Below are 23,243 nucleotides of genomic sequence, written 5' to 3'. Positions count from 1 at the left end.
ATTCACAAACCTTACTACCAATGGTAAATTAAATTACTTTCCTATCGATGATTAATTCACACACTTTCGTCCACATTATCAATTAACACACCTTTCTAATTAATTCAAATACTCATTTGATTCCTTTTTCAAAGAAATTTAAACCTTGAAAATTCCATTAAACTAGAGACTTGAAAAAATGTCTGACAAAATGGCAATAAAATAAAGCTATACGATATAAAAAGGCATACCAACAAAGTGGTATAGACAAACACATACCAGTTACTGTAAAAGTGGAAATATTCGCGGTGTGGAAATTTTCGCTTATTTCGCTATCAGTAAATCTCCGCGAAAATTTCCACACGCGAATATATTAACACATAAATATACTAAATATAAAAGATACAAGTAAGCGCAAAAATATCTTGACGGCGCGAAAATATCCACACCGCGAACACTTTGGAAGCTGGCTAAGCGAAAATTTCCACACGCGAAAATATCCACTTTTACAGTATCTGTTAATGCGTACTGTCTTGGTTGTGTGATCTAGTAGAACTTGATAGGAAGATATGTATTGCACAATTCAATACAGTGTTAGAATAAACACTACTGGCATCGTGGTCATCAGAATAAATAGCCAAAGTCGACACACCTACATCGTTATCAGCATGTTATGTTTATGATTAGACAAAAAACACTTCATTGAAAATTTCATCGGTCATACGGACATTGAATATAAGAACACTGCTATTGACACCCGCAGTACCCTAACTTAAGTAGCTCCAAATGGATCTTGGCGCCAGTCGAATGATATTAATTCGATGTATGAAGTACTGATCTTTTCTCGGCTGTCCTCATGTCATATTCTTTCCTTCCGTCCACATACCCGTTTGAAAGAGAGGATAATTTTTTGAGAAATATATCAGGAACATTCTCAGAAATAGCGATAAAAATATGTAATTAATAACATGCAATATTGCCACAGATCATTATATAAACAAGCATGCACAATAAGAGACTACGGAGAATTCAACTCTAAAAATTGGGAATGATTAACAAATATACTTCTCAAAAAAGCAATACAATTCTGAAAATGTTAGATTTAAAGATGGCCAACTGTTTGACATTTAACATTGTAATTAGTCTTGAAAATCAACATATAAAAATCTCTGAATAGATTCATTAACTCTGATCACACTGATCGATTATTCTAGTGTTATTCTATTACACTAATCTTCCATATCATTAATCAATTTACAAGCTTCCATATCAATAATCAAATAACAAACTTCCATACCAATAATCAATTAACACACTTTCATACCAATAATCAATTAACACACTTTCATACCAATAATCAATCAACAAGCTTCCATATCAATAATCAATTAACAAACTTCAATATCAATAATCAATTAACACACTTTCATACCAATAATCAATTAACACACTTCCATACCAATAATCAATTTACAAACTTACATATCAATAATCAATTAATAAACTTCTATACCAATAATCAATTTACAAGCTTCCATATCAATAATCAATTTACAAACTTCAATATCAATAATCAATTTACAAACTTCAATATCAATACTCAATTAACACACTTCCATACCAATAATCAATTAACACACTTCCATATCAATAATTAATTTACAAACTTCCATATCAATAATCAATTAACACACTTCCATATCAATAATTAATTAACACACTTCCATATCAATAATCAATTAATAAACTTCTATACCAATAATCAATCAACATGCTTCCATATCAATAATCAAGTACAAACTGTAGCATGCTTCCATATCAAAAATCAATTAAAACACTTCAATATCAATAATCAATTAACACACTTCCATACCAATAATCAATTAACACACTTCCGTACCAATAATCAATTTACAAACTTCAATATCAATAATCAATCAACAAACTTCCGTACCAATAATCAATTTACAAACTTCAATATCAACAATTAATTAAACTTCCATATCAATAATCAATTAACATATCTCCATACCAACAATCAATTTACAAACTTCCATATCAATAATTAATTAACATATCTCCATACCAACAATCAATTTACAAACTTCCATATCAATAATTAATTAACAAACTTTCATATCAATAATTAATAAACAAACTTCCATACTATTGATCAGTAAAGAGACTTTAATTAATATCCCAGTTCATAGAATTAAAACACTGATCTTTCCATTAAATGATGTCTAAAACAATCACATCGAAATGGTAATAAAAATAAAGCTACATTGTATATGATGTAAAAAGGTTAACATGAAAATACGCTATAAACTTGAACGGCTCTGGAGATCGTGAGCTTTAATTAAAACAAATACCAATTATTTCTTAAATATTGTTTTGGTTATATGATGCACGATTCATTACTGTGGTAGGGTAAACCGTACTAGCATTGTGGTCATCAATTTAGATAGTCAATGTCGTCACACAGACATCGTTACCAGATAGATAGTCAATGTCGTCACACAGACATCGTTACCAGATAGATAGTCAATGTCGTCATACAGACATCGTTACCAGATAGATAGTCAATGTCGTCACACAGACATCGTTACCAGATAGATAGTCAATGTCGTCATACAGACATCGTTACCAGATAGATAGTCAATGTCGTCACACAGACATCGTTACCAGATAGATAGTCAATGTCGTCACACAGACATCGTTACCAGATAGATAGTCAATGTCGTCATACAGACGTCGTTATCAGATAGATAGTCAATGTCGTCACACAGACGTCGTTACCAGATAGATAGTCAATGTCGTCACACAGACATCGTTACCAGATATATAGTCAATGTCGTCATACAGACATCGTTACCAGATAGATAGTCAATGTCGTCACACAGACATCGTTACCAGATAGATAGTCAATGTCGTCATACAGACATCGTTACCAGATAGATAGTCAATGTCGTCACACAGACATCGTTACCAGATAGATAGTCAATGTCGTCGTACAGACATCGTTACCAGATAGATAGCCAATGTCGTCATACAGACGTCGTTATCAAATAGATAGTCAATGTCGTCACACAGACATCGTTACCAGATAGATAGTCAATGTCGTCACACAGACATCGTTACCAGATAGATAGTCAATGTCGTCACACATACATCATTATCAGTATGTAATGGTTGGGATAACCATAATAATTTAAATAATTCCCTTCTTACACGGATATTGAGAATAAGAAATAATAAAATATAGTTCTCGACAAACTAGCACCCTAACTATACTAACACCGGGGGGTTCTTGATGCCCGTAATTGAACAACATTACTCAGACCTATGTAAGACTGACATTACTGAGATCTGGGTAAGACTGACATTATTGAGATCTAGGTAAGTCTGACATTACTGAGATCTGGGTAAGTCTGACATTACTGAGATCTGGGTAAGACTGACATTATTGAGATCTAGGTAAGTCTGACATTACTGAGATCTAGGTAAGACTGACATTACTGAGATCTGGGTAAGACTGACATTACTGAGATGTAGGTAAGACAGACATTACTGAGATGATGTAGGTAAGACTGACATTACTGAGATCTAGGTAAGTCTGACATTACTGAGATCTCTAGGTAAGACTGACATTACTGAGATCTAGGTAAGACTGACATTACTGAGATCTAGGTAAGACTAACATTACTGAGATCTAGGTAAGACTGACATTACTGAGTACAAATGAGTATGTACACTAACGAAGTACGGGATACATTCCTATGAAATATGCGATTGAGCAATCAATATATTGATCAAGACACAAATATGAAACTGATAAAATCAAAAAAGGATGCATATCTTCAGTGTCCTTTTTTTTAAATGATTCATGAAATTCAGCATGCAAGACTAGAGGTATGGGAAACAAAATATAAAATTTGTATAAAATAGTTATCACTATCTCTAACCATTAAGATCAAAGACGACCACCTGTTAGTTACCTGCTTTCCGGATCAAACCCCAAATTGAATAGGAATATAGTTAAAAAGGACTTTGGGTAACTTTCAAATCAAGTGTGGGAAATGATCTTCTATAAGTTGTCAATAAGTAGTGATACCAAAAAATGTTCGCGAACGACGTCCCATGGCTAAAGTGGTATTTGAGCCAATAGTATTAGCAGGCATTATCTGGACGACATGTTACTAACATTTGGTATTTGTACACCGTTAATGAACTTGATAGGACTGTATATGGTGTCTGGTATACCTGGAGTATATTTAATGTGTATTATCTGGGTAGTATATAATGAGAATAAATTGACCTGGAAACGACTATCAGGCAAATCAGAAAAGTAAAAGTCAAGTTTTAAGTTCCCAATTCAATAATATCATTTGGAAGCTTGCCGAAATCATGTCCTTGAATGTAGCTTCCTGATCCTCTTAATAACACGAGTGATTGTATGTATTCCGATAATATCATCTTAACAGTTACAATATTGCAGAGACGATGATCTGTTTACATAGCACGCCGAGTATCTATTTGCCTAATTTAAATGGCTATACATATCATAATTATCTCCATAACACTTTATCAATTTTAAATGATTTCAGAGAAGAGTAAGTCATGGAAAAAATACAGAGGAAAAAGATTCGCTGGATAGAAGAAAAAATAGCTGAAGTTTAGACAGGTAGCTTACAACATTCAAAAGCTGGAAAGACAATACAATGAGTGAGCTGATAGTGACACTAATGTGGTAAGGATATTGAATTAGATCAAATACACGAAATACAACTGACTCCCCTCAAAGCTCATGAGGGAAACACCTTTTCATGTGTACGTATGTATTGCTTATCCCCTGTAGGAACAACTAAATTCAGATTCAGGAACACAAGTGATTGTTCCCAGGTACACAAATGATTGTTCACAGGAGCATAGGTGATTGTTCACAGTAATACAAATGATTGTTCACAGGAACACAAGTAGTTGTTCACAGCAACAAAAGTAGTTGTTCACAGGAACACAAGTAGTTGTTCACGGGAACACAAGTAGTTGTTCACGGGAACACAAGTAGTTGTTCACAGGAACACAAATAGTTGTTCACAGGAACACGATAGAACGTGTAGGTATGGGAATCCATGGGTGACGATTACACACCAGTTATAACCAGGTGTTAGTATACGGTAACGTAGAAAGGCCTGAGCTAGTCGTGTGGAGCTCTGTTACTTACGAACTTTCTCTAAGATTTCCTTCACGAAAAGTCGTACAAGAAACTGTGGAAAAACAAAGGTAAGTGTTAGTCACAAAACAGGTTAGTAGTAAACTTGTAAGTTATATCACAGTGACGTTAGTGGTTTAATTAACAAAATATTGTTAGTGTTAAAATAACAAAACCATATTAGTACTAATGATTAAACAACCACTAAACACACAAATGCAACAGTGGATATGACACTTCCATATCGTTAGTATTCAACATGACAAACAGTATTAGAACTTGTCGATTAACAGTTAGCTATAACATCTTAATGTTAGTACGCATATCAACATAGCATTAATGTCTATGTTAGTGGTCAAAACTGACGCCAGAACAACTTATTAATGCCCGGCGTTCCACATCCGTAATGTTTGTGAAAAAAGTGGTTAAATAATTCTTTCTGTATTCATAGAAAATACGTGGACGAAAATCCGACAGATCACAACACGGTAAACATCTACGACCAAGGAATCACAATAAAACATCAGCAATCTTGTTATACTGCAGTTTTGTTTTGTTTTGTTTTTGCTTAACGTCCTATTAACAGCCAGGGTCATTTAAGGACGTGCCAGGTTTGGAGGTGGAGGAAAGCCGGAGTACCCGGAGAAAAACCACCGGCCTACGGTCAGTACCTGGCAACTGCCCCACGTAGGTTTCGAACTCGCAACCCAGAGGTGGAGGGCTAGCGTTAAAGTGTCGGGACACCTTAACCACTCGGCCACCGCGGCCCTTAATTCGTTATACTGCAGTTATTCCAAGATATCCAACACCGATATCAGATATGGAAGTTAAACTAAAAACGTTGTATATATCTAACAACTGTAAATATATATTTTAATATAACCGCAGGACCTGTACTATTAGATAGCTTCCTACCAAATATAAGTCGACATAGTAACAAATCAAGGTAGGGTGTTTATAACCCTAGGACCGGTACTATTAGCTAGCGTCCTACCAAATATAAGTCGACATAGTCACAAATCAAGGTAGGGTGTTTATAACCCTAGGACCCGTACTATTAGATAGCAGGGTGTTTATAACCCTAGGACATGTACTATTAGATAGTAGGGTGTTTATAACCCTAGGACCCGTACTATTAGATAGCGTCCTACCAAATATAAGTCGACATAGTAACAAATCAAGGTAGGGTGTTTATAACCCTAGGACCTGTACTATTAGATAGTAGGGTGTTTATAACCCTAGGACCTGTACTATTAGATAGTAGGGTGTTTATAACCCTAGGACCTGTACTATTAGATAGCAGGGTGTTTATAACCCTAGGACCTGTACTATTAGATAGCGTCCTACCAAATATAAGTCGACACAATAACAAATCAAGGTAGGGTGTTTATAACCCTAGGACCTGTGCTATTAGATAGCGTCCTACCAAATATAAGTCGACACAATAACAAATCAAGGTAGGGTGTTTATAACCCTAGGACATGTACTATTAGATAGCAGGGTGTTTATAACCCCAATAGGACCCGTACTATTAGCTAGTTTATCACCAAAGAAAAGTCGATAAATAAACAAATTAAGGTAGAGTGTCTCTCTAACCTTCTTGTAAAACGAAACATTACTTTTTTTTCTTTTCTATTGAATGCTATAACTACCTAGTTAACATTTCGTTCACATTTTATTTACTTATTTTTGATAAATATTAATATTTTAATCAGTTTGACTATAATTTTTACCCAATCATTAAAAATTAAAGTAAATGGTTGATTAATTGGCATTCGGGGATTACAAAATAAAAACGATGAAATATTAAGGTCATGTTTCTTAAATGGCGTTGGTCCAAATTTCATAAATATATAAAAGTTGACACAGTGGACGGTAGATAAACCCTCGGTATCATGGTGACAAGGCCTGTACACGTTCGGTATCATGGTGACAAGGCCTGTACGCGTGATAGACTGTGGGAGTGATTTGACTGTGCTATATAATAATGTACACTAAATGAAATCATTAATAACTTAAATTGTATGTATGGTATAAACGTGAAAGTTATATATATATATCCATATCTAAAGAAAAACTGTCCCCATTACATAGATATAATAAATAACACATGTATATTAACATCGGGATCAGGTAATCAAAACAACAAGTGTAAAAACAAAACGTGTTAACAAAACTCTAAGTAGTTCTTAAACCAATATCAAAGAACATGTATATAAACATAGCACTGAAATCGAAACATATACACCAGGAAATACATTAACATTAAATTATATCTAAGTCATGTAAATTGTAATGAAATTGTTATGATTGATAAACGAATTATCATTATAAATAATTATGCATTGCTGAAAAAAATTGTTTTCATATGCAGGATGAAATAGATAGAACATTTGATGGCCTGAATAAAAATGTTGTTTTAGTTAGAAATCTATCATGCTCGCACATTATTTCAAATAGCTCAAAAGCTATGTGAATATATTATAACTATAGTTAAATGCGGAGATTGAGTTTCCGTTTTATTGTACATCTGGTACAAATCTAATAAACAAGTCAGAAAATCCAGTCGTGAACTCTCAATGATTAAACATCTATGTAAACACAAGGACGGAAAGATGGGTTAAATCACAAAACTCCATTTTGGTGGGTATATAAGCAGTTCTCATACTGGTAAATTGACTAGACTGTAGGTATACATTTAAGTTATACCTACCTACAATACTTTCTACACTAGACTGTCTGTCTACACTAGACTGTAAGTATAAGGTGTATCTAACAATAAGGCAGAAGCCGCCCAGGTGATTGTTGACCATTTTGTGTTAATAACCACTCTGATATCTTCGCATAAAGGCGAACAACAGAACACAATATACAACTGCTATGAAGGCAATGAAGAAGCGTCTATGAAACGTCAGTGACCGTAGGGAGCGGTGCCGCTGTATGATTGAGGGAATTTCCCGCTTGGGCGGCTATAGACAAGCTTACCAGCATCGATAGCACGTCTGAACCAATCAACATGTAGAAAACATTGTTCCAGCCAGTCGTCTCGATAATTCCCGCCAGTAATGGACCAATAGCAGCACCTGGTGGTTATAACAACAACAAAATATACTGACATGAAAATGCTATATGTGAATATATCAATAAACTCGGGTTCGGAAAAATAAATTGATGAGTGTCGTTAGATAAACATTCTCTCTGTTCCTATCTAAATAACTCGATAAGGTATGTAGGACAGACCTACCACGTGTCTCTATTTTCATATTTACTCCGATTATTGAAGCTATGATATTACATGTATTATTCCTGTCCTGTCAAAAGCAACAACGACCATCGACATGTTCCTTACACCGCGATTTATGACGGTGATACCCTTTACGTTTCAACTATGCTTCTACCATCGTCCCGAAGTGGACAAACAACGTCTTGAGAACGCTGCAATACCATCATGATACAATGCTGCACTGGTCGATGACTGTGACAATCACCAGTTCCTTGGCTTTCCCCTGTAAGACATACTTATATTTCCTGCTCTGTCGATGTGATAGCTACAATCCCTAAATCTAACCCTAAGCCTAACCCTAACCCTAACCCTAACCCTCGCCAGTGTTTTAGCCTGTGTATGATTTACCTATACTTCCGGTTCCGTCTATGTGATAGCTATAGAAAGTCGCCAGTATTTTAGTTTCACTGTGTATGATAAACCTATACTTCCGGTTCTGTCTAAGTGATAGTTATAAATAGTCGCCGATGTTTTATCATGACTGTGCAGGACTTACCTATACTTCCGGTTCCGTCTATGATAGCTGTGACAGTCGCCAGGGCCCTGGAGTTCCCCTGTAGGACTTTGTGAGTCCCGAGGTCAGCGCTGACTGCTGTAGTTATCAGAGCGTATGGACCATTCACCATAAACCCACAAAGTAGCGACAGTCCTGAGAAATCAAAGATTGACTTAACAGTTACATTTTACTGTACATAGTACCATTCATTATCAAGCATTTAAGCTAGTTACTAAACAATTCGATGTGCAGAAAGCAAACAATGATACCCGAATACTAAGGTCTTCGGTATTTTTTTCCTATAAATATCGTCAAGTAGAAGAGTAGAATACATGTAGATATATCGTCAAGTAGATGAGTAGACAACATATATATATATCGTCAAGTAGAAGAGTAGAATACCTGTAGATATATCGTCAAGTAGAAGAGTAGAATAACTATAGATATATTCTCAATAAAGAAGATAAAGTATAGCCTACCTTTAGATATATTTACATTTTGGTGGCGAAGCCACGATATAAACTAAGCGAAATGATTTGCAGTCTATGTGACCATAATTGACACCCAAAACGTGACATCAATCCATGCCGCGCATGAATATATTCACCCACCGGAACTACTTGTAACTAACGTAAATCTTTTTTTATTTTACTTAAAAAGTATAAAAAAAAAAAGACATTTTATACAATATTGTTACACAAATAATAAAAAAAAAATTGAACAGACTGTTTTTTTCGTATTATTTCAATGCACTTTTTTGTTTGCCAATCTGTGCGTGACAAATGAATCTTGAAATCATAGGCTGTTCTATTTGTCGAACCCCATTGACGAAATCGCTGAATATTGGCATTTTTTATGCTAACTCCATTTTTATTTTCAAAAATAACAAAACGAATATATCGAGAATGTAAATATAAGCATTAAACTGTCTTTTTTGGTGTCTATGGTCGATATAGATGCCAGAGCTTTGCAAACAAACGTCATATTGTGCGCTAGCAAAAAGGACAGTTAAATCCTTAAATATTCTCTATTCAGAAGATAACGTGTAGCCAATCTGTAGATATATTCGCTATTAAGAAGATATAGAGGATATCTAACAGTGTCTTCAGTAATACCAAATATATTTCACGAGTGGGGCTAATATTTTGATATTTTTCACGAGTGCGCAGCACGAGTGAAAAATATCAAAATATTAGCCACACGAGTTTATTACATTTTTACATAATGTTTATTACATTTTTTATCAACGAAAAACCTACCCCGTATGCTAACTAGACCTACAGCGAAAGTTTGCATACAAAAAAAGTAGTTCTCCCTGTCCAGGTGCTGACATATATGTCGGGCTTTCTGATAGGTCAATTATTTTGGTATTTTCTAATCATTAATTTGATTGGTCAAATCAGCAAAAGTGATATTTTTCACTAGTGAAAAATATCACTTTTATAGAATGAATAATTTTTGATATTTCACTGGTAAAAATGTATAGCCTACCTATATATATATTCTCTATTAAGAAGATAAAGATTAGCCTACCTATGCTGTGGGCGAGGTCGATGCTTCCGTACAAGTTGTAGATGTACATCTGAAATTCAAATATAAATAATCAACCAAAGAAACATTTGAAAGGAGTATACCAGTGTTCCGTAGTATAAACCAACCGGATGTAAAACTTTATATTTCGAGTACAAAGCCAGTTCCATCGACAATATATATACAAAATCGAGGAAAAGTGTTGACTGGCAAGTACCAGACTTGCAAGATACAGGTCAACATTATTATTTTTCTCACACAGATGTTTTTATTGCGCTATCATCAATGTATCGTGAAATACTCGAGTTTTTCTTTCTGTTATTTTATCAGCAATTCTTTAGTAGTTCTAATCCAAACTAACCCTTTACCATTATCCTAACTAATCGCTAACGCTGATTAACCCCTCGCCTTAACTAAACCCTAATCCTAATTAAACATTTACCATAACTTACTCTTACCCTTACCTAACACATAACCCTAACCTAATCCTAACTCGTACTAACAACCAACCCTAACCCTAACCAAACTTTTGCCATAACTAACCCTCACCTTCTTTAATACTTAACCCTAACTCTCACTAACCACCAACACTAACCTTAACCAGACCTTTACCATAACTAACCCCCGCCCGTAATAAACCCTGCCTTTATCTAACACCTAACCCTTACCTTGACTAACCACCAACCCTAACCTTGGAGTTGATCACGTCGTAAAGTTAGCCTTTGATATAGCAATAACCCTCACCCTTACCTAATACATGACCCTAACCTAACCCTAAATCTCACTGGCCACCAAAACATTTTGTGGGTTTATCACGTTGTACTATTAGCCGTTGATATATTAATATACTTACTACGGAGTCAAGGTGATACAATACTTAACTCTAACCCTTATTCTAACTCTCAATGACCACCAACCGTAACAAGGTGATACAATACTTACCACAGGTGATACAGTACTTACCACAGGTGATACAATACTTACCACAGGTGAGACAATACTTACCACAGGTGATACAATACTTACCACGGGTGATACAATACTTACCACAGGTGAGACAATACTTACCACGAGTGATACAGTACTTACCACAAGTGATACAATACTTACCACAGGTAATGCAATACTTACCACAGGTGATACAATACTTACCACAGGTGATACAACACTTACCACAGGTGATACAGTACTTACCACAAGTGATACAATACTTACCACAGGTGATACAATACTTACCACAGGTGATACAATACTTACCACAGGTGATACAGTACTTACCACAGGTGATACAATACTTACCACAGGTGATACAATACTTACCACAGGTGATACAGTACTTACCACAGGTGATACAGTACTAACCACAGGTGATACAATACTTACCACATGTGAGACAATACTTACAACAGGTGATACAATACATACCACAGGTGATACAATACTTACCACAGGTGATACAGTACTTACCACAGGTGAAACAGTACTCACCACAGGTGATACAGTACTCACCACAGGTGAAACAGTACTCACCACAGGTGATACAATACTTACCACAGGTGATACAATACTTACCACAGGTGATACAATACTCACCACAGGTGATACAATATTTACCACAGGTGATACAATACTTACCACAGGTGATACAATACTTACCACAGGTGATAACATACTTACCACAGGTGAGACAATACTTACCACAGGTGATACAGTACTTACCACAGGTGATACAATACATACCACAGGTGATACAATACTTACCACAGGTGATACAGTACTTACCACAGGTGAAACAGTACTCACCACAGGTGATACAGTACTTACCACAGGTGAAACAGTACTCACCACAGGTGATACAATACTTACCACAGGTGATACAATACTTACCACAGGTGATACAATACTCACCACAGGTGATACAATATTTACCACAGGTGATACAATATTTACCACAGGTGATACAGTACTTACCACAGGTGATACAATACTTACCACAGGTGATAACATACTTACCACAGGTGATACAATACTTAACACGGGAGATACAATACTTACCACAGGTGATACAATACTTACCACAGGTGCGGCCAACATAAGCTGTAAGACACACGTCGAAGCCCGAGCGCCTGTGTAGTCAGATATTAACCCCGCCGCAATACCTCCTTGATTAAAAATATCACACGTTAGGAATCCAACAGTGTTTACAGGAACAAAAAGTGTTCCATAAGTATCTATAGGTTTCCCTTCTCTGCCATTTGATGTGTTTTTATCAGTTGTTAAGAGGAAATCGTTTCCAATTATAAATATTCTAATTAGTAAAGCTCCTAACAGAGGATTTTATGATAATGATATCCGCTGACCCCTACCGTCCTATAGTATATCAAACTGTACACTTACTGACAACGTTACATCATCATATTTCTAAAGACATTTTACCAAATTGTCTCATTGCGTTATGTTAAAACTCATTCGTATTAACAACTTCATTCAATATAGTTGGAGGAGAATCATACTGGAAAAATGACTATAGCCCTAACTCATTGTAACTATCAATTACATGTAGTATGAAGATATACTTTATACCAATACGCGACATTATTCCGGAAAGGAAGCCTCGTGGTTTAAACCATACACTGCTAACCCTAACAATTATTCACACGGAATAAGGCATTAATTTCGTACCGAAAATTCCGCCAACATCGAAAAAGGTAGACAGATCTGCAGCCTTCTCAGCATCGATGTCCGCTGTCAAGAAAAGCAAATCAACAGTATAATACAATACAATATATGAACATTGTTGACTGTTAAACTGTTCTGTAAATATCGTCAGCATCAACATATATATAGATGATGTCAATATTTTCAGACAAATATATTTATATAAAAAACAAAAAACAAACAAAACCCCGAAAACTACCAAAAGAATTTAAATAAATATAACATAACTATAACACATAAGGTCTCCGCTATTCCGTCTCTAAGGTATCCGCTATTCCGTCTCTAAGGTATCCGCTATTCCGTCTCTAAGGTATCCGCTATTCCGTCTCTAAGGTCTCCGCTATTCCGTCTCTAAGGTCTCCGTTATTCCGTCTCTAAAGTCTCCGCTATTCTGTCTTTAAGGTCTCCGCTATTCCGTCTCTAAGGTCTCCGCTATTCCGTCTCTAAGGTCTCCGCTATTCCGTCTCTAAGGTATCCGCTATTCCGTCTCTAAGGTATCCGCTATTCCGTCTCTAAGCTCTCCGTTATTCCGTCTCTAAGGTCTCCGCTATTCTGTCTCTAAGGTATCCGTTATTCCGTCTCTAAGCTCTCCGTTATTCCGTCTCTAAGGTATCCGTTATTCCGTCTCTAAGGTCTCCGCTATTCCGTCTCTAAAGTCTCCGCTATTCCGTCTCTAAGGTATCCGCTATTCCGTCTCTAAGGTCTCCGCTATTCCGTCTCTAAGGTCTCCGCTATTCCGTCTCTAAGGTATCCGCTATTCCGTCTCTAAGGTCTCCGCTATTCCGTCTCTAAGGTATCAGCTATTCTGTCTTTAAGGTCTTCGCTATTGCGTCTCGAAGGTATCAGCTATTCCGTCTCTAAGGTCTCCGCTATTCCGTCTCTAAGGTCTCCGCTATTCCGTCTCTAAGGTATCAGCTATTCCGTCTCTAAGGTATCAGCTATTCCGTCTCTAAGGTCTCCACTTTTCCGTCTCTAAGGTATCAGCTATTCCGTCTCTAAGGTCTCCGCTATTCCGTCTCTAAGGTCTCCGCTATTCCGTCTCTAGGGTCTCCGCTATTCCGTCTCTAATGTATCCGCTATTCCGTCTCTAAGGTATCCGCTATTCCGTCTCTAAGGTATCCACTTTTCCGTCTCTAAGGTATCAGCTATTCCGTCTCTAAGGTCTCCGCTATTCCGTCTCTAAGGTCTCCACTTTTCCGTCTCTAAGGTATCAGCTATTCCGTCTCTAAGGTCTCCGCTATTCCGTCTCTAGGGTCTCCGCTATTCCGTCTCTAAGGTATCCGCTCTTCCATATCGAAGGTCTCGATCGCTCCATTTCCCAGGTCTTCATTGTTTTTTCTCTTAAGTCCCCATTGTTCCATGTCCAAAGTCTCCATTGTCCGTTCCAATCGTCTCCATTGCTCAATCTCCAAGGTCTTCATCGTTCTATTTTCAAATCCCCATTGCTCCGTCTCCAAGGTCTTCATTGTTCCGTCCCAATAGCCGCCGTCGCTCTATTTCCAAGGTCTCCGTTGTTCTATTTCCAAGGTCTCCATTGTCTATTTCCAAGGTCTCCGTTGTTCTATTTCCAAGGTCTCCATTGTCTATTTCCAAGGTCCCCATTGTCTATTTCCAAGGTCTTCATTGTACCATCTCAAAGGTCTCCCTTGTTCCGCCCCAATAGTCGCCATTGTTCTATGTCCAATGTCTCTATTGTACCATTTCTGTGTCCCCATTTTTCCGTCTCCAATGTTCAATCTCCGTGGACTCCATTTGTTTCCTTTCCAAGGTCTCCCAATTGTGTTGAGTACACGTGTTGTCATAAGGCAACATAGCGTGCCTAGTTATTTAACATTCTGAATTATTTTTTAAGTCAATAAATAACTACAGTCAAGGCCCATGTAATACTAATAGAAATACCATGCCAAAGGAACACGCATTTCAGGTATGCAAGCCCTATCTCTTACTGTGAATAAACATACGAAAAGGTTAAAACACTGTTTGAAGTAGGTTAAAGGCATGGTCAAGGTCCACAGGTACGCAAATGTAGTAAATGTGAAGAGAGTGTGAAGAGGTATCTTCACGAGAAGTAGATCTGTCAGGTATTGAAGCTTTATCTTCACTAGCGTAGACATAACACTATTCAATAAAACATAATCCTATCTGTGTACGGACATGCTAGATATATAGTGAAAGCCAATAACTCAATAGGACTTCGTTCCGGCGAGGTAATAAGAAACCTATCGAATCAGAACCTTATTTTTGGTAAAATTTAGTACTGATGTACCTACATTTACTACTGATGTACCAACATTTACTACTAATGTACCTACATTTACTACTAATGTACCTACATTTACTACTGATGTACCTACATTTACTACTAATGTACCAACATTTACTACTAATGTACCTACATTTACTACTAATGTACCAACATTTACTACTAATGTACCTACATCTACTACTGATGTACCAACATTTACTACTGATGTACCTACATTTACTACTAATGTACCTACATTTACTACTGATGTACCAACATTTACAACTGATGTACCTACATCTACTACTAATGTACTTACATTTACTACTGATGTACCTACATTTACTACTAATGTACCTACATTTACTACTAATGTACCTTCATTTACTACAAATGTACCTACATCTACTACTGATGTACCTACATTTACTAATAATGTACATACATTTACTACTAATGTACCTACATCTACTACTAATGTACCTTCATTTACTACTGATGTACCTACATCTACTACTAATGTACCTACATCTACTACTGATGTACCTACATTTACTACTGATGTACCTACATCTACTACTAATGTACCTACATTTACTACTAATGTACCTACATTTACTACTGATGTACCTTCATTTACTACTAATGTACCTACATTTACTACTAATGTACCTACATTTACTACTAATGTACCTACATTTACTAGTGATGTACCTACATTTACTACTAATGTACCTACATTTACTACTGAAGTACCTACATTTACTACTAATGTACCTACATTTACTACTAATGTACCTTCATTTACTACAAATGTACCTACATTTACTACTGATGTACCTACATTTACTACTGAAGTACCTACATTTACTACTGATGTACTTACATTTACTAATAATGTACCTACATTTACTACTAATTTACCTACATTTACTACTAATTTACCTACATTTACTATCAATGTACCTACATTTACTACTGATGTACCTTCATTTACTATCAATGTACCTACATTTACTACTGATGTACCTACATTTCTACTGATGTACCTTCATTTACTACTGATGTACCTACATTTACTACTAATGTACCTACATTTACTACTGAAGTACCTACATTTACTACTGATGTACTTACATTTACTAATAATGTACCTACATTTACTACTAATTTACCTACATTTACTACTAATTTACCTACATTTACTACTAATTTACCTACATTTACTATCAATGTACCTACATTTACTACTGATGTACCTTCATTTACTATCAATGTACCTACATTTACTACTGATGTACCTACATTTCTACTGATGTACCTTCATTTACTACTGATGTACCTACATTTACTACTAATGTACCTACATTTACTTCTAATTTACCTACATTTACTACTGATGTACTTACATTTACTACTGATGTATTTCGGCAGCCAGAAGAGAAAGGTGTAGCTTACGAGTTTTGCAAAAAACAGACACAATGAAAATTCCACCACTCCCTAAACAATTAAAAAATATAATCAGCCTTCTGTTATAATTAACCTGGAGCAAATAAACTGCGTTTAAAAGCATAAAGATAACATGAGTCTATAGACATATCAGTGAGGAGGTCAGTGAGGAGGTCAGTGAGGAGATCTGGGAGGAGGTTAGTAAGGAGATCTGGGAGGAGGTCAGTGAGGAGATCTGGGAGGAAGTCAGTGAGGAGGTCAAGAAATGAGGTCAATGAGTTCAGTGGGGAGGTCAGGGAGGAGGAGGTCAAGAATGAGGTCAGTGAGGAGGTCAAGAATGAGGTCAGTGAGGAGGTCAGTGAGGGGGTCAGGGAAGAGGTCAGGGAAGAGGTCAGGGAGGAGGTCAAGATTGAGGTCAGGGCGGAGGTCAGGAAGGTCAGTGAGGATATCAGTGAGGAGGTCAGTGAGGAGGTCAGTGAGGAGTTCAGGGAGAAGGTCAGGGAGGAGGCCAGGGAGAACTTCAGGGAGGAAATCAGGGAGGTCAGTGAGAAGGTCAGTGAAGAGGTCAGTGAGGAGATCAGTTAGGTCCGTGAGGTCAGTGAGGAGGTCAGTGAGGAGATCAGTGAGCAGGTCAGTGAGGTCAGTGAGGTCAGTGAGGAGGTCAGTGAGGAGGTCAGTGAGGAGATCAGTGAGGTCAGTGAGGTCAGTGAGGAGGTCAGTGAAGAGGACAGTTAAGAGGTCAGTGATATCAGTGAAGTTAGTGAGATCAGTGAGGAGTTCAATGAGGAGGTCAGTGATGAGGTCAGTGAAAAGGTCAGTGAGGTCAGTGAGGTCAGTGAGGAGATCAGTGAGGTCAGTGAGGAGGTCAGTGAGAAGGTCAGTGAGAAGGTCAGTGAGGTCAGTGAGGAGATCAGTGAGATCAGTGAGTAGGTCAGTGAGGAGATCAGTGAGGAGGTCAGTGAGGAGATCAGTGAGGAGGTCAGTGAGGAGGTCAGTGAGGTCAGTGAGGTCAGTGAGGAGATCAGTGAGGAGGTCAGTGAGATCAGCGAGGTCAGTGAGGAGGTCAGTGAGGAGATCAGTGAGGTCAGTGAGGTCAGTGAGATCAGTGAGGAGATCAGTGAGGTCAGTGAGGAGGTCAGTGAGGATATCAGTGAGGTCAGTGAGGAGATCAGTGAGGAGGTCAGTGAGGAGGTCAGTGAGGTCAGTGAGGAGATTAGTGAGGTCAGTGAGATCAGTGAGGAGATCAGTGAGGAGGTCAGGGAGGTCAGTGAGGTCAGTGAGATCAGTGAGTAGGTCAGTGAGGAGGTCAGTGATGAGGTAAGTGAGGAGGACAGTGAGGAGGTATACTTACTGGAATACGAAGAGCTGCGAAGAAGCTAATTGCTTTGTCCGGTGTCGCCACCGGTCTGATCAGGTTTGCAGAACTGTTATATTCCTACAGGTCAAAAATCAACGGTTAAGTAATTAGTACATGAAGAAAGGATAGCCAACCACATTTGACAGATGAGTTGGAAGATGTAATAGCTTAACACTTGTTTTCACAATCCAATATCATGGAATGTACTCCTTATCACTTGAACACATTCAAATTCCATTTAGTTAGCTACCTCCAAAACATATATTTTTTTCAAATAACAAAAAAAATAGAACTGATAAATATGTTCAATTAATACATCTTAGTTTTGGTTTGATATCAAAACAATGCCACGTGACTAACAGAACAAAATATCGATCATCAGATTACCAACATATACACAGGTATGCAACTGTCGGCACATAACACGAGGTCTTGCTGCACGTGGTAAAACAGATAATGTTTCATGACAAACATAGGTAAACAATGGGAAGAAAATATGGACAGGTACACAACTCTCGTCGTATATCACGTGATATCACTGGTATCGTAATAGTAAGCCATGCGACAATAAGGGAAGGAGATATGGACATGTACACAACTCTCCTCGTATATCACGTGATCTTACAGATATTTTGAGAGTAAGCCAGAAGACATTATAGGAAGGAAATGTGGACAGGTACACAACTCTCGTCGCATTTCACGTGGTCTTATTGGTATAGGGCACAGGCGCTTGCATAGAAAATATGACTTTTTGATATGACAGTGCCGTTTCGCTCGTGGCGTTGTTGCCAACCTCCAGCTTAACAGATTACACATACCACTGTCAAAAAAAAAATGAAAATAACATTTTCTATGCAAGCGCCTGTGGTATAGGGAAGCAAATGTTGGCTGGGAATGGGTGGGGATGATGTTTACGTACAGTCACATCACAACATGCATATCTTCTATGTAATATACATCCCTTTGTCACTGGACAGTTTACATACAAGTAACCCAACATTTATTATAGTTTGTGATTCACTTACACTAGCAATTTAGACAAATGATCAGTTTATAATGATGGTTAAGAGTTTATCAGATATGATTGAATATTGTTTTCATGATGAACGAATCAAACCACTGACGACAGACGACATAGTTGTCCTACAGTAAATGATAAATATAGAATATTATGTCGTTCATCTTTCAGATTCAGTGTTATTAAGGCATACCCAAATTGTAAAGAAATGCTATTATTTCTCTCAAGAATAGAATAAGCAACTGTTAGCGGCAGTCTAGAACAGATTAAGTAGCTTTCTGGAGGTGTGCTATTGTTTACGGGAACAGACTAAGCAGCCTTTAGGAGGCGTGATCGTTTTGACGACAACGGAAAAAGCAGCTGTCAGGAGGTGTGTGTTATTAGTTACGAGAGCAGGCCAAGCAGCTGTCAGGAGGTGTGTGTTATTAGTTACGAGAACAGTCCAAGCAGCTGTCAGGAGGTGGGTGTTATTTGTTACGAGAACAGACCAAGCAGCTGTCAGGAGGTGTGTGTTATTTGTTACGAGAACAGACCAAGCAGCTGTCAGGAGGTACCGGTGTGTGTTGTTAGTTACGAGAACAGACCAAGCAGCTGTCAGTGTGTGTGTTATTTGTTACGAAAACAGACCAAGCAGCTAACAGGAGGTGCGTGTTATTAGTTACGAGAACAGACCAAGCAGCTGTCAGCAGGTGTGTGTTGTTTGTTACGAGAACAGACCAAGCAGCTGTCAGGAAGTGTGTGCTGTTTGTTACGAGAACAGATCAAGCAGCTGCCCTTGAGAGTATGACGCGCTACCTACATTAGGTCCCGCACCATAGCCGGGTACATTATGCAACGATGCCAGTAGTTGTTTGTTCTGAAAACAAACTTGTATAGATCAGCCGATACAAGTACATATCTATATTAGTGTGGAGGAATTCATCAAACCATGATAGAAGGAAAGTGAACCACCTCTTGTTAGGTTGTACGTGGTCCGTTAAGTCCTAATGCCAAAACTATTAGAACAAATCAATTGATGACCTAATTCTTCTGGAAGATAAAAACTCATAATGTAGTAAATATGGCTGGTTATCATGCGTCTATTTGATAACAAATAAATCAGATATACTAATATAAATCGGATGAAGTCATTATGTTGATAATCATAAGTCGGATACATAACTCGAAAACAACGTTTATATAATAATACAATAAAAGAATAGTGTAGGCGGTCTTCAAATCGTTTCCTGAAAACTGCATCATATTTGAAAGTTGTCTGTAGCGAAGGTGTTAAGCAATAAGCACTCTATTATCTACAATATAATTATGATGATACATATATGATGATTCTAAACTATGACAAATATTTTACAATTGTGTACAGTGTAGGTAAGCTGGTTACAAGGAAACAAGCCCACCACAACCACCACCACCGCCACCACCACTACCTACCATAACCAGTTGAGCGTAAGACAAAGTGTATAGGACTTTCGCTCTGCTACTTAATCGAATTATCTAATGAGGCGCATGTGCGTACACATTTAGAACAACAGTAATACCATTCCAGTATAAACCGGACTAGCTGTGAAACATCGGACACGATGTAATATTTAATCTAGCGAACACCAGATATCACGATCACACATAACGCCGTCCAACTACCCAAAGGGATAACGAAACAAAGTATCTATACCGCAGTCTTACTTGATATCAGTAAAATGATTCTTAATTTAGCGGAGTGGAGACATGATCAGTAGTTGTATCAGTATATACAATAGAATTGTTATAAACAATGATACATATGAGTGTAGATATCCTTAACAATAGAATTGTTATAAACAATGATACATCCTTAACAATAGAATTGTTATAAACAATGATACATCCTTAACAATAAAATTGTTATAAACAATGATACATATGAGTGTAGATATCCTAAACAACATAATTGTTATAAACAACGATACATCCTTAACAATAGAATTGTTATAAACAATGATACATCCTTAACAATAGAATTGTTATAAACAATGATACATCCTTAACAATAGAATTGTTATGAACAATGATGCATCCTTAACAATAGAATTGTTATAAACAATGATACATATCTTTAAACCTAGATGTTCATTAGGCGTTGTATCAGTATATCCTTAACAATAGAATTGTTATGAACAATGATACATATCTTTAAACCTAGATGTTCATTAGGCGTTGTATCAGTATATCCTTAACAATAGAATTGTTATAATCAATGATACATCCTTAACAATAGAATTGTTATAAACAATCATACATCCTTAACAATAGAATTGCTATAAACAATGATACATCCTTAACAATATAATTGTTATAAACAATGATACATATGAATGTAGATATCCTTAACAACAGAATTGTTATAAACACTGATACATCCTTAACAATAGAATTGTTATAATCAATGATACATCCTTAACAACAGAATTGTTATAAACACTGATACATCCTTAACAACAGAATTGTTATAAACAATGATACATCCTTAACAATAGAATCGTTATATAAACACTGATACATCCTTAACAATAGAATTGTTATAATCAATGATACATCCTTAACAATAGAATTGTTATAAACACTGATACATCCTTAACAATAAAATTGTTATAAACAATGATACATCCTTAACAATAGAATTGTTATAAACAATGATACATCCTTAACAACAGAATTGTTATAAACACTGATACATCCTGAACAATAGAATTGTTATAAACAATGATAAATCCTTAACAATATAATTGTTATAAACAATGATACATCCTTAACAATAGAATTGTTATAAACAATGATACATCCTTAACAATAGAATTGTTATAAACAATGATACATCCTTAACAATAGAATTGTTATAAACAATGATACATCCTTAACAATAGAATTGTTATAAACAATGATACATCCTTAACAACAGAATTGTTATAAACAATGATACATCCTTAACAATAGAATTGTTATTAACACTGATACATAATTTTAAACCTAGATGTTCATTAGGCGTTGTACTATGTGTTATCGCGTATCAAAGTGTGATTCGGAAAATAAAGGTACACTACATATCTACAGAAGTATGATTAGCGATTCCGCGGGAAAAGTCATACCGTTCCCATGGTGACCTTTGCGGTCCTAGGCAACATATCGACAGTTGTAATCCGTGAGACGGGGATAATGGACACGACTGGGTCACTGCGGCTGACTGCCAAAGGTGTTTCAACCGATACATAGGCCCCGGGTAGGGGAGCTTTTGATTCAGCGTCACAGACAATCACCCTCAGTTCAACCTATTTAAACCAGCCATTCCATGGATTATATGTATTACTAACTCAAACATCATCACATTCACAGCATCCATGACAATCAACACCCGTTCAATTCTTTAAAACCGACCATTCCCTGGATTATATATATATCTAATTCAAACATATCATATTAAAACCTCCGTAACATTCACCTTTCTGGAAACCCTTTAAAACAAGCTATTCCTTTTATTATAGATAGTTAATGCAAATACTAACTTATTAACAGAGTCCGCGACAATCACCTCGTTCCAACCTATTTAAAACCAACCATTCCATATATCATATATATACATAATATAAACATTATCACATTTACAGCATCAGCAACAGCCACGTTCTGTTCGAATCCAATAAAACAAACCATTCCCAAGGCTGTATCTAACAATTAATTCAACATTAACAACTTAAACTTGATCAAAAAAAATTGACTGGAAATAATATATTAGTACGTACCCAGTGAAGGTTTGTTACATGACTGACATTAACTTATTGAAACGTACCTAGAGAAGGTTTGTTACCTGACATTGACTTATTTAAACGAACCTAGAGAAGTTTTTTTTACCTGACTGACATTAACTTATTATAACGTACCTAGAGAAGGTCTGTTACCTGACATTAACTTATTATAACGTACCT

At 36.6% G+C, this 23,243-nt stretch overlaps 1 protein-coding gene across 4 annotated transcripts in view; it reads right to left on the bottom strand.

Moving 5' to 3' along the window:
* Positions 1-3,848: 3,848 nt before the first annotated feature.
* The window catches only part of LOC117340801 (glucose-6-phosphate exchanger SLC37A2-like), a 73,424-nt gene continuing 54,029 nt past the window's right edge, over positions 3,849-23,243 (bottom strand). Inside the window, exons 10-19 of one of the 4 annotated variants that reach the window (XM_033902575.1) lie at positions 22,410-22,589; positions 20,087-20,143; positions 18,264-18,347; positions 16,873-16,963; positions 13,183-13,245; positions 12,577-12,662; positions 10,504-10,552; positions 8,971-9,123; positions 8,177-8,274; positions 3,849-5,246 (exon numbers count right to left, since the gene is read on the bottom strand). In XM_033902575.1, the coding sequence (XP_033758466.1) occupies positions 5,196-5,246; positions 8,177-8,274; positions 8,971-9,123; positions 10,504-10,552; positions 12,577-12,662; positions 13,183-13,245; positions 16,873-16,963; positions 18,264-18,347; positions 20,087-20,143; positions 22,410-22,589 (912 nt within the window). In that variant the 3' untranslated portion in view covers positions 3,849-5,195. The remainder of the gene's footprint in view (positions 5,247-8,176; positions 8,275-8,970; positions 9,124-10,503; positions 10,553-12,576; positions 12,663-13,182; positions 13,246-16,872; positions 16,964-18,263; positions 18,348-20,086; positions 20,144-22,409; positions 22,590-23,243) is intronic. The other 3 variants (XM_033902576.1, XM_033902577.1, XM_033902578.1) reach the window with 3 other exon arrangements.

The sequence above is a fragment of the Pecten maximus genome, chromosome 13 (assembly GCF_902652985.1).
Source record: "Pecten maximus chromosome 13, xPecMax1.1, whole genome shotgun sequence".
NCBI lineage: Eukaryota > Metazoa > Mollusca > Bivalvia > Pectinida > Pectinidae > Pecten > Pecten maximus.
This window is presented reverse-complemented; position numbering and strand designations above follow the sequence as displayed.